General features: G+C 45.5%; 1 protein-coding gene across 3 annotated transcripts; it reads right to left on the bottom strand.

Moving 5' to 3' along the window:
- Positions 1 to 294: 294 nt before the first annotated feature.
- LOC101690127 lies at positions 295 to 5906 on the bottom strand. Of its 3 annotated transcripts, none has more exons than XM_004763672.3 (5): positions 5070 to 5900; positions 3410 to 3468; positions 1648 to 1849; positions 1093 to 1382; positions 295 to 398 (listed from the first exon to the last, which is right to left on the bottom strand). In XM_004763672.3, exons 1-5 carry the CDS (start codon positions 5197 to 5199, stop codon positions 366 to 368), a joined length of 714 nt encoding a protein of 237 aa, XP_004763729.1. In that variant the 5' UTR covers positions 5200 to 5900; the 3' UTR covers positions 295 to 365. The 3 variants fall into 3 exon arrangements, with proteins under 3 accessions (XP_004763729.1, XP_012917482.1, XP_012917483.1); XM_013062028.1 differs by having other exon boundaries at positions 3451 to 3468; positions 5070 to 5143; XM_013062029.2 differs by lacking the exon at positions 295 to 398 and having other exon boundaries at positions 1222 to 1314; positions 5070 to 5906.
- Positions 5907 to 12827: the final 6921 nt, after the last annotated feature.

Genomic DNA, 12827 nt, shown 5'->3' with positions numbered 1-12827 from the left:
GGAAGGAAAGCCGGGGACTGAAGAGGAGGCTGTGTCCCCGTGCTGGGGGTCCTAGAGCGGGAAAGAGGCACAGTACCCAGAGACCCGCTTCGGAGACCAAGGACGGTCCTGCTCCCAGCTACATATTTCCTAGAAAATCTGGGCCCCTCGGATGGTGCCTTGGTTCCTCACCAGGAAGCCAGGGGACTTCCTGGACCTGACAGAATTTAAGGAGGTTTTGTCCGTGGGAGGAGCCTACAGCCCGCTGTAGGCAGAGAAATGGAGACTGAATAGAAGGGACAGTGAACCCTGAACTCATCTTTGCAAAATAGTTTAATGACCATTCTGAAGCCCCAGTACACAGTCAGGAGGGCCTAAGGCCACACCTAGTCCACACTCAAGTTCAGGTCCACCGACATCTAGAAAGGAAGGGAGAGAGGAAGAAACTGGGTTAAGGTTTGGTGTGACAGGCAGGGCTCCTGGATCATGTCAGGCCTCCAGCTCAGCTGCCAAGGCCCAAAGTACCCCCAAGGAGAGATGGCCTGGATCTAGAGAGAAAGTAGTGACCAGGTTTTGGGAAAGGGGTGAGATCCAGTTGGGCCCGAGTTTGGGCCATCGGGTCGGATGGCTGAGGTCTCTTGGCTGGGTTTGGAGGAGGAGGAGGAGGAAGCGGAGGAGGTGGTGAGGAGGGCTTGACTTGGAGAGCAGGAGTTCATAGGGCTGAGTCTTGATCTAGACTAGGTACCAGGTGTGGGATCAGAACCAGAATCTGTGGGCCTGGATGTAAAGGGCAAGAAAGATGGGCTCCGAAGGTAGGTTCTGCTGGGGGAATGCAAAAGGGGCTTAACAAGGACCAGCAGCGTCCGGGTTTGGAAGCAGGTAGGCTGGAGGAAATCGATGTGCCCAAGATCTGTGAGCTGGGGCCTTCCTGGAGTGGGCCCAAAAGAGTTTTAGAGAAGTGGAACTTCGAGTTGGCAGGCCTGCTTTGTTTCTGGGTGCTTTGGGTCCGGCAGAGTAAAGTGGATCTTGAGTTTGAGGTTAGCCCTGTTTGTTAACTGGCTGTGGAGGCGGAGGTGGGGTGGGGTCGTGGCTGGGTAACGGAGCCACACTCACCGAGCTAACAGGACGGCCGTCTATTCGCAGGGGGTCCAGGGTGGGCCCGGGGCCGAGCAGACGCAGCGCAAAGTGCACGCAGTTGCTGCGCGTGGGGTGGTAGGGGGGCGGGTCGGCGTCCATGGCCTCGCGCACACGGCGCTCCAGGCCCACCGGGTCAACGCCGCCACGTCTACGCAGCACACGCCACAGCGAGCGGGAGCGCTGCAGCGGGCGCTGCCCCTGTTTGGATACAATGCCTTCGCAGGAGCCCAGAAACGCGTGAGGCCCTTGGCTGGCGACATTCCTCCCTACAGGGATGGCCCAATGGCTGTAGATCAGAGCCGGGGTGGGTCCCGGGACCCTAGCCCTGTGATCCCGCTCCCAAATATCCCAGGACTTGGGGGTCCTGAGCCCCATACCCTGCGGGACAAGTACCCTTCTCCAGAGACGCGCGCCTCCAGCCTGGGACCTGCAGTTTTCATTCCCGTGGGCCCCACCCACGGGTGGCGCAGGGCTGCGACCGGCAGCCTCTCTTCGCAGACTGGGGCCGTCATCTCAGCCGGAGATGCTCACCTTCGAAATGGATGATCTCCCCGCGGCCACAGTACACTCCCACGTGGGCCCCGCACCAGCGTCCCGTGGGGGACAACAGCCTGAACAGGAAGAGGTCTCCCGGCTCGGGCTCCTTGCCTTCCAACTCCACCGCCTCGAAGTGCCGCCCCAGGAAGGCCTCAGACAGGAAGAACTTAATGGTGCTCACTGCCCCTGTCAGGGCCTGAGAGGAAACAGGGCCCCGACCACTGGGCGTTTGCACAGGCTGGGATGCAGGGGGAGCCGGTTCCTTCCCCTGGGCGTTGGGTCCGCTGGGCCTCCGGGGGCTCGAGGAGACCTGGCCCAGGGCCAGGCCTCACTAGCCCACCTGTGCCTCCGTGTGCTGAATTCCAGAAGCCTGCGCATCGCGGGTAAACCCTGCCTGGAGCCACCACTAAGAACCCGTCAATTCCCAACAACGGCGACCGCCTCCTCATCCAACCTTTTCTTCCCGTCCTAAATTGCAGCCTTTCCACTCCCCTCCCCCACCCGGAGCTCTCCCTTCCTCAACGGGTCCCATCTTGACATTCCCTGGAGGCAACAGGCGGACTCAGTGGACCCGAGTCGAGCAGAAGGCCTGAAGAAACAGAAACCTGAGTGACATGCAGACCTGAGACAGACATCTCCTCTGGGGACTGAGTGGTCTAAGTCCCCTCCAACAGCCTCAGCGGCAAACATCTATTGAGCAGCTGGTCCTGTGATGCTTAATACCATTTTACAAGAGAGGTACAGTACCCCTGTTTGCAAGTTGAGGAAACTGAGGCTGAGGTTCTCCATTGCCTGAGTGCACACAGCTCTGGTCACCTTTACCTCCCTTTCCTCTGTAAGGAGGTAAGAAGGCCGTTGAGTTCCGGTTTGTCCTATCGCCTGGGAACAGAGCGCTCTGGGGACTTGGAAAGATGGCCCCCTGGGCCGTGCCGGAGATGGGGTCTGAGACAGTGCCCCGGAAAGAAGGGGAGAAGAGGGCCCGTTGAGCACTGACTAATCCCAGGCTGGCAGAGGACCTGGGAGAAGGTCCCAGGGCTCTGGGTATCTTTGTTGGGACGGAGGGGCTTGACTCCGGCGGATTCAACAGGGATGGGAAGGAACCCCGTGAAAACGAGGAGTGGGCGGCCCAGGCCCGAGCTGCAGAGTGCCAACCACTGCGTGTCCAGTTGCTCCGGTCCCTGACGCTTGCGTTTCCTTCCTAGCCCTCGTCTCCAGTCCCCTCTACTTATTCCTGGGGGAGTCTCATTTTCCCAGACTGGAAGCTGTGGCACACTCAGGTGAGCAACTCATCCCCGATTGCCTGGAACTTTCCAGGTTTTTAAAATTGAAAGTTGCGGGGCGTCTGGGTGGCTCAGTGGTTAAGCGTCTGCCTTGGGCTCAGGTCATGATCCCAGGGTCCTGGGATCGAGCCCTGCATCGGGCTCCCTGCTCAGCAGGAGGCCTGCTTCTCCCTCTCCCACTCTCCTGCTGTGTTCCCTCTCTCACTCTCTGTCAAATAAATAAATAAAATCTTTAAAAAAATAAAAATAAAATTTAAAGTTGCACATCCCGAACCCAGGAAAACCTGGATGGTCACCCTAGACTCCAGTCTCTCCACGTCCTTGGACTTCAGGAGACCACAGTCATGGTCATGCTTTCTGGCAACACACCACGTAGGGCGGGCACTTGGGTCCTGCTTCCCCCCCTCCCGCTTTATCATTAGGCCAAGTCATGGTCACAGCTGTGCCCCGGGCCTCTGAAGCAGCAGACATCCCACCTGGGGAGACAAGACAAGTTGAGGATTTCTGCTCCGGTTACCTGGGACGTGAAGCTCATCTAGAGAGAAAACAAAACAGCTACCACCACCTGACCGCTGAGGAGGGAGGGTTCCAGCCGCCGCCCCTCCCCCTGAATCCCCCTAGGCTGTGCGCGCTGTGTGTGGGGCTGTCCATGCACAACTCTGCATTTCTTGTGCCCCTAAGTCTGAAGTCCTGGATGCAGGACAGGGAGACCGAATCCTGGCTGAGCCACTTCCCTCTATGGGACACACACACACGACTTCCTCCCTGCGGGCCTCAGCTTCTCGTTTGCGAACAGGGTCCGATAAGCTCAGAAGGCTGGGCATCACAGGCCCATTGTGAGACACTGAGAGCCCTTTGTGAGCTGGGCAAGGAGAGACGGGCGGTGTTTGTTGATCTTTGGTCCGCTCCGGAGCAGACTGAGTTAGAGAGGTGGGGGGAAGGCATCTTTCCCAGCTCAGAGAAGAACAATGAGCCCTTAGAGGCTGGCTGCCTCCGTGACCCCTACCCCGGAGCTCTCCGAGAATTACCCAGTTGGAAAGGCCCTGGCAGGCAGGGCCCCACCCAACTCTCCCTCTGAAAGTTTCCAGTGGTGGTGGGGTCATGGGGCACTTTGGCCACTGCCAGTCGGGCCCTGGAATTTGAGTCAGGGTCTGGACGAGGTGTCCCTTCAGATAGTGGATCTAGGGCTACATGCGGTGCTCCATCCATAGTATCTATTGCCAAAAACTATGCTAAAGCCCCACTGAGCCCTAATGACAAAATGTCCTAATGTCATAAAGGAGACACTGTTATTCTTCCCATCTTACAGACACGGGAACCACGGCTTGGAGAGATTACCAAGCTTACAGGCTCGTAGGTGGAGAAACCAGGATTCAACCCCAGATGGTCTGGTTCTAGTGCCCTTGACCTTAACCACTGCACAGTATTGCCTCTTTCATGTTGCCAGCGCACGAGTGTCCCCCCTGCCCCCAGACCTCACCACCAGGCACTAGTTAATGCCAAGTACTGACCCCTTGTATCCTTCCTGATCTGGAGAAACAGCCGCCCTTCCCTTTGACTTTCATTGAACCAAGCCTCCACCTTTTTTGTGAGAAAGGAAAAGGACCAGGGCCCTGAAGCTGGGAGCCAGAGCCCAGTCCTGTCCTGATAATTCTGCCTACTCTACTCCGCTGGGGCTTTGCTGGGGGCCTGAGCTTTGCCTCCCTTCACCCTGAGGGTTTCGGGGGGACAGAAGGATGAGGGTAGCCCTGCACCAGGGTGTCAGGCCCTCTCTCTGAGGCCCCTGCAGGACCTCAACCCAATGGGGTCCTGTCACTGCTGTTGTGGGCCAATGTGGTGGCCCTTGGTTCTGTGACTATAGTCTGACCCGAACTTCCGGCCCCTCCCATCCCCCTTCAGTATAGTCCCAGACACTGTGCCTCCGTGGGAGGCAAGAGTTTGGGGTCACTGCCCTTGGCTGTCACCTTCAGTCAGAACCAGGTTTGGGGCTCCCTCTTGGGGCAGAGCAGGTCCTACCCTTGAGCCCCCAACACCCTGCTCTGGCCCTTCCTGCTCTTACCAAGGGTTTGGTCACCTCCTCCCTCTTGGCACAGAGGGACCCCACTGGAATCCCAGCACCTACCCCAAGCAGCTTACCTTGCAGTGGCCGCACTCCACACCTTGCCGGGTGCTCTCCTTCTGTGGCCAGAGCAGGGAGGACAAGCCGTCTGTCCTTCAGGTAGACAAGGAAGCCAAGCAGGAAGCCCTGGGGCCCTGTCCTGAGCATTAAGGCCCCAGCCAGTTTGATAGCTGCACTCCAAGTGCCCTGTCCCCAACCTACTGAGGTCTGAGAAACTCTGTATTCCCTTTAAACGTGTTGAGACTTGCTTTACCGACTAACATATGGTCTATTTTGGTGAATATACCAAGTGCATTTAAAAATTTGTTTTGCTCATTTATAGTATTCTAGAAATACCAATTGGGTCAACATGGTTGATAATGTTCAGATCATCTATGTCTTTATTGATTTTTTGGTAGTTTTTCTATCAGTTGTTAAGAGAGGAAGGTTAAAACTTCTGACAATTGCAAGATGGTCTATTATTTCTCCCTTTAATTCTATTGAGTTCTGCTCTGTGGATTCTGAAACTTATTAGATACATAAACATTTTATGAGTGTGATGTCTGATGGGTTGACCTTATATCGTTATGAAAATGTTCCTTATCTCTGCGACTACACTTTGCACTGAAGTCTATTTCATCTGTTGTTGTTATGCTCCCTATTTGGAGTTTCTGTCTTTTACCGTCCTATTACTTTCAATTTGTTCTCTTTATATTTAAACTGCAGCTCTTGTAGACAGAATATAGTTAAATCTTGTTTTATTCATTTTGGTAATCTCTGCTTTTGAGTTAAACTGTTTAGCCCATATATATTTAATATAATAAATGATATGGCTGGACTTAGGTCTACCATTTTTTTTTAGTTCTTTTTGATTTTTTTTTAAAGATTTTATTTATTTATTTGACAGAGAGAGAGATCACAAATAGGCAGAGAGAGAGAGATGAGGAGAAGCAGGCTCCCTGCTGAGCAGAGAGCCCTATGCGGGACTTGATCCCAGGCCCCTGGGATCATGACCTGAGCCAAAGGTAGAGGCTTAACCCACTGCGCCACCCAGGCGCCCCAGTTCTTTTTGATTTTTGTTCCTTTGCTCTTCCTTTCCTGTCTTGTTTCAATATACTCAAGTTTATCGTCATTTTATCTACTGTTAGCTCAACCTCTGTCTTAATTTTGAGTGTCTCTAAGTATTGCAATATACCTACTAAACTTTTTACAGTCTACTTAGAGATAATACCGTACTTCATGTAAAATGTAGGAGACTTGTAAACAAATGAGTCTATTTACCACTATCCCCTACTCTATCCTTTATGCTGTATTTATTATGTGTTTTAACTATATACTATAAAAATCAGAAGCTAATGTTCTAATTTTTGCTTTAAAGTGTCCTATCTCTTAGAGAAAGTGAGAAGACAAAAATAGTCTTTTGCATTTACTTCTGATCCTCTTCCGTTTTTTTTTTTTTTAATTGAAGTCTACTTAATCTACAGTGCTCCGTACGTTTCAGGTGTACAATAAAATGATTGAACAACTCTGTGCGTTTCTCAGTGCTCATCAAGGTAAGTGTACTCTTGATCCCCTTTATCTACTTCACTGGTCCCTCCATCCCCTTCTCCTCTGGCAATACCGATTTGTTGTCTGTATTTTTTTTGTTTGGCCTCTTCATTCATTCGTCAAGGTTTAAGATTTTCTGATGTAATTTCTCTTTAGCCTGAAGAATTTCCTTCAGCATTCCTTGTGCAGGTCTGCTGGCAATAAATTCTCTTAGATGATTTCTTTATCTGAAAAATATCTATATATCATCTTCATTCATTCTATTGGATGTAGAATTATTAATGATTTTTTTCCCAGTACTTTAAATAAAGACTCCCCCCTCCCCCACTGTCTGACCTTCACTGTTTCAGGTGACAAGTCAATGAGAACTCCAACCATTGTTCTCCAGTATGTCATGTGTTTATCATTTTTGGCTGCTTTCAATATTTTATCTCTCTTTTCAGAAGTCGGATTGTGATGTGTCTAAGAGTGGTTTTGTTCATATTTAATCTTCTTGCGGTTCCCTGAGATTTTGAATCTGAAAATTTTGTCTTTACAAAACGTAGGGATTTTTGTTGTTGTCATTAATTAATCACATTTTCCTACCCTGTTTTCTCTGAAAACTGGAACTCCAGTTAATGCCATCACCTGAATATTTTTTGATAGGTCATATTTTTTTTTTCAGTATTTTTTTTCTCAGTCCCTTGACTGAGAGGTCTCTTGATACTTGATTTCACTGACCCTTTTTTGGATTCCGTCGATTTGCTGTTAAACTCACTCATTGAATTTTTTATTTTATTTTCAGTTCTAGGTTTCTTTTTCTTTTCTCTGTTAAGATTTCTCTTTCATGTATCCATTATAACTTTTTCCCTTAAACTCTCTTATAGATATTTATAATAGCTGCTTCAAATTCTGCTCCCCACAACATTTGGGGATTATTGCCATTCTATCAATTCTATTAATATTGAGTTACATTTGGAGGTGGGGCATCTCTAGGATTTTAAAAATGCGATAATGGACATTGGGTGGGGATGACACCTTATACAGAGTCTGGATTTTTTTTGTATCTTCTGAAGAATGTTGATTTTTGTATTAGCAGGGAGTCAAATTAATAGCTGGAAACTGACCTTGTATTTGTGTAGTTTGGGTTCAACGTTTGTTATGGTGAGTTTAAGGTTCCTCATTATTATTAGAGTGAATGCCTTAATCCTGGCGGAGTCTTCCAAGATGTGGCCCCTGTGGGATTTCAGTGGACAATCTAAGACATTTACCCATGCCCCTCTGAATTTGTGAAAATCATACTATAAATCCTATCTCTCTTGGAGCAGGCAGCAGCTGAAATACCTGCCCTTCTCTTCCTGCCTTTGAGCTGTTGCTTTCTGCTGGACTCTTTGGGAGTTTCACCTAGTAGCTCTGCAGTATGGGGGTCACCCAAAGATTTGAGGGGATTTCATAAGCAGGTTTAGGGGATTTCCTCTCTGCAGATCCCTCCTTTCTGGGTATTCTCCCTCAATATCCAGCTGCTCTGGCAGCTGATCTGAACTTCACCCACTGATATCTTTTTTTTTTTTTTTTAACTATAGTTGCCATGATGTATATGACATTCCCGGGACTATCTATAACTGTGAGTCTGTGCCTTTTGACCACCTTTACCCATTTTTCCCAGTTCTCCACTAAAATCCACTGCTCTCTTAAGCCAAGAAGTCTGTGGCTTTCTGCAAGAGTTCTAGCCACCCACACTGCGCAGACTGGGGAGTGTCCTAAGGAGAAAGTTTTGTAAGGAGAGATCTCACCCAGTGCAGCTCAATTCCTTCAAGGATCAAATCTCCAGGTTCTTTGAATTCTTGGTTACTCTCCAATTCTTCCAAATCATTTAAGAATTTTACTTTATTTTTATTTTTTAATAGTTTTTTTTTTAAGATTTTATTTATTTAATTGACAGACAGAGGTCACAAGTAGTCAGAGAGGCAGGCAGGGAGAAAGAGGAGGAAACAGTCTCTCCGCTGAGCAGAGAGCCCGATGTGGGGCTTGATCCCAGGACCCTGGGATCATGACCTGAGCCGAAAGCAGAGGCTTTAGCCCACTGAGCCACCCAGGTGCCCCGAATTTTACTTTTTTATTTTTATTTTATTTTTTTTAAAATTTTAAAAGATTTTATTTATTTATTTGACAGAGAGAAATCACAAGTAGACGGAGAGGCAGGCAGAGAGAGAGAGAGGGAAGCAGGCCCCCCACCGAGCAGAGAGCCCGATGCGGGACTCGATCCCAGGACCCTGAGATCATGACCCGAGCTGAAGGCAGCGGCTTAACCTACTAAGCCATCCAGGCGCCCCCGAATTTTACTTTTTTAAATGAACATTTAAAGTAAACTATTTTTGTTGTACATTGCTATGAATTTTAACACATGTATAGATTAATCATGGTCAAGATCGAGAACAGGTTTACCATCCCAAAGAACTAACCCATTAAATCATATTTGTATGGTCCACTTAGGACAATTAATGAACCAAAATTGGCACGTTATTTTTTTTTTTAAAGATTTTACTTATTTGAGAGTGCAAGCAAGCACAAGCGGGGGACAGAAAGAGGGTGAGCAGACTCCCCACTGAGAAAGAGAGCCCAACAGGGGGCTTGATCCCAGGACCCTGAGATCATGACCTGAGCTGAAGGCAGACACTTAACTGACTGAGCCACCTAGGTGCCCTGACACATTATTATTAACTAAGGTCTATTACTTCATTCAGATTTCCTTACTTTTTTGCCAAGATCCTTTTCCTATTTCAGGATTCCATCCCAGATACCATATAACATTTAGTCATCATATCTCTCTGGGCTGTTCTCAAAATGGTTTTGATTTGCCTTTCCTTCATAGGTTAAACATATTTTCATGTGCACACTTCTCATCTGTAAAATCTCGCTCAAGTTCACCATTTTATAATATACAATTTAGTGAGTTTTAGATTGTTCAAAAACATGCACAATAATCACCACTAATTACAGAACATTTTCATCACCCTCAAAAAATACCCTATATCCATGAAGCAGTCACTCCTGAATCCCCTCGTCCCCCAGCCACTAGGAACCACTAATCTTTTTGTCTCAACAGATTTGCATATTCTGGACATTTCATATGAATGGAATTATATAATCCACAACCTTTCGTGTCTGGCTTCTTTCACATGGCACAATGTTTTCAAGATTCATCCATGTGTAGCCTTTTTTTTTATGGTCAAATAATACTATGTTATATGAATATACCATATTTTGTTTATTCATGCATCAGTTGATGGGCACTTGGGTTGTTCTCACGGAGTATTATGAGTAACTGTTATGAATATTTATGTACCAGTTTTTGTTGGAACTTATATTTTCAGTTCTCTTGGATAGATATCTAGGAGTGGAATTACTGGGTCATATGGTAATTCTGTTTAACTTTGTGAGGAACCATCCAACGGCTTTCCAAAGCAAACAGCAAATTTGCAAATATCCAAAGCAAATTACATTCTTACCAGCAATTTTCCAATTTTTCCACTTTCTTACTTATACTTGTTTTTTTTTTAATTATAGCAATCCTAGTAGGTTTGAAGTTGTATCTCATTGTGGTTTTAATTTGCATTTCCTTAATGACTAATGATGTTGAGTATCTTTGCATGTGGTTATTGGCCATTTGTATATTTTCACTGGAGAAATGTCTATTTAATACCTTTGTTGATTTTTAATAGGGTTGTTTTTATTTTTAGGTTATTAAGAATGCTTTATATATTCTGGCTACTAGTCTTGATCAAATTATAGTCCATGAATATTTTCTCCCACTTTGTGGAGTGTGTCTTTTCACTCTTTTGATATATATAAAAGTTTGACACCTGAAAGTTTTCCACTTTGGTATAGTTCAAATTTTTTTTTTAAATTTTGTTGCTTGTACTTTTGGTGAAGAAAGTATTGATAATACAGAGTCACAAATTAACAGCTGTGTTTTCAGACTCTTCTAACTTAAACGCTTAGGCCTTTTATCCACTTTGAGTTAATTCTTGCATATGGTGTAAGGCAAGGGTCCAACCTCATTCTTTCACATGTGGATTTACAGTTTTCCTAGCACAACTTGTGGAAATAGTCTTTTCCCCACTGAATAATCTTGGGACTTTTGTTGAAAATCAATTGGCCATAGTTGTATGAGTTTATTTCTGGACTCTGAATTCGATTCTGCTGATCTATACAGTTATTCTTATACTGGCATCACACCATCTTTATTATAGATTTGCCGTAGGCTTGAAGTAGGGAAATGGGAATCCTCCACCTTTTTTTTTTTTTTTTTTAGACTGTTTTGGGTAGTTAAAGTCTCTTGCAATCCTATATGAATTTTAGAATCAGCTTGTCCATTCCTTTAAAAAAAAAAAAAAGGCAGTTGGGATTTTGATTGGGATTGTGTTGAATTTGTAGATCAGTTTGGGAGAGTACTGCCCTCTTGTCTTCCAATCTATGAAAATGGAATGCCTTTCCATTTATTTAAATCTTCCTTAGTTTCTTCCAACACTGTTTTGTGGTTTTCAGTGTACAAGTCATGCTCTTCTCTGTAAAAAATAATTACTAAGTATTCTTTTTGATACTATTGTAAATGAAACAGTTTTCTAAATTTCATTTTCTGTTCATTGTCAGTGTACAGAAATGCAACTGAGGGGTGCCTGGGTGGCTCAGTGGCTTAAGCCTCTGCCTTCAGCTCAGGTCATGATCCCAGGATTCTGGGATCAAGCCCCACATCGGGCTCTCTGCTCATCAGGGAGCCTGCTTCCCCCTTTCTCTCTGCTTGCCTCTCTGCCTACTTGTGATCTGTCAAATAAATAAATAAAATCTTTAAAAAAAATGCAACTGATTTTTATGCATTGATCTTATCTTCTGATAGCATCCTGAATTTATTAGCTCTATTAACTTTGTGTGTGTGGTGTGTGTGTGTGTGTGTTCTTTAGGATTTCCTATATATAAGATCATGTTATCTTTAAATAGAGGCAGTTTTACTTTTTCTTTCTAATCTGGATGGCTTTTATTCATTTTTTCTTTCATAACTGCCCTGCCTAGAACCTCCTGTAAAATACTAAATAGGGAAAGCAAGAACAAACATCCTTTTTTTATTCTTAATCTTAAGAGAAGAGCTTTCAGTGATGTTATCTGTGGGTCTGGTGTGTGTGTGTGTGTGTGTGTGTGTGTGTGTATGTGTTAAAACACACAAAACATAAAATTTACCATTTTAACCATCTTTAAGTGTATAGCTTAGTGGCATTAAGTACAATCATACTGTCGTACAACCATCATCACTAACCATTTTCCAGAACATTTTCATCATCCTAAACTGAAACAACCCAGAATCTCTGTCACAGTTCCCACCTTCCTTTATGAGGCGATTGTAACAGTATCAAGAACAAAGATGGTCCAATAACAATAACAAACCATACAGGCCAATAATTTTTATGAACAAAGATGCAGAAACTATCTTCTAAAATGTTAGCAGACTGAATGTAGGAATGTATTAAAACTCACCATCAATTTGGGTTTATTCTGAGAATTCAGGCATGGACTAAAATGAAAAAGCTGTTAGAATAAATCACCCACTATCAGATTAAAGAAGAAAAGCCATATATTATAATCTCATTAAGTATGTAAAAACATTCTGTAAAGGTTAATATCTAAGATAACAGCTTTTAAGCAAGCTGGAAATGGGAAACAACTTACTTAACAAAGATTATCATGGCAAACACATTTAATACCAAAGTGTCAGAGCTGCTCATGAGTTGAATTGTGTCCCACAAATATTAGTATGTTGAAGTCCTCACCAGTATCTCAGAATGTGACCTTATTTGGCAATGGAGTCACTGCAGATGTAATTAGTTAATATGAGGCCATTAGGGTGAGTCCCAATCCAACGTAACTGGTATCCTTACCAAAAGAGGAAATATGGACACAGAAGCAGACACACACACAGAGTGAGAACGTCATATGCACATGAAGGCAGAGGTCAAGGTGATGAATTTACAGCCTAATAGACATTAAAGGTTGCCAGGAAACCACCAGAAGGTACAGGAGAGGCAGGGAGCAGCTTCCCCACACAACCTTCAAAGGAACCAATCCTGCTGACATGATGATCTTGGACTTTTAGCCTCCAGAACTGTGAGACACTGACTTCCTACTATTTAAGCCGCCCAATTTGTAGTAGTTTGTTACAGCAGCCTAGTGAATTAATAGAGCTTCCTTTCAAAATTAGAACAAGACCAGGATGTCTG

The sequence above is a fragment of the Mustela putorius genome, unplaced genomic scaffold (assembly GCF_011764305.1).
Source record: "Mustela putorius furo isolate JIRA1106 unplaced genomic scaffold, ASM1176430v1.1 tig00003875_pilon_pilon_pilon, whole genome shotgun sequence".
Lineage (NCBI taxonomy): Eukaryota > Metazoa > Chordata > Mammalia > Carnivora > Mustelidae > Mustela > Mustela putorius.
Note: the sequence above shows the minus strand (reverse complement) of the source record. Positions and strands in the feature narration are given on the sequence as shown.

Coding starts and splice junctions, on each gene's coding strand:
- LOC101690127 (XM_004763672.3), bottom strand. CDS start 5,199: ATGCTCAGGACAGGGCCCCAGGGCTTCCTGCTTGGCTTCCTTGTCTAC. Junction 1,850..3,409: donor AACTTGTCTTGTCTCCCCAG/GTGGGATGTCTG, acceptor GTTTCCTCTCAG/GCCCTGACAGGGGCAGTGAG. Junction 1,383..1,647: donor GGAGATCATCCATTTCGAAG/GTGAGCATCTCC, acceptor CCATCCCTGTAG/GGAGGAATGTCGCCAGCCAA.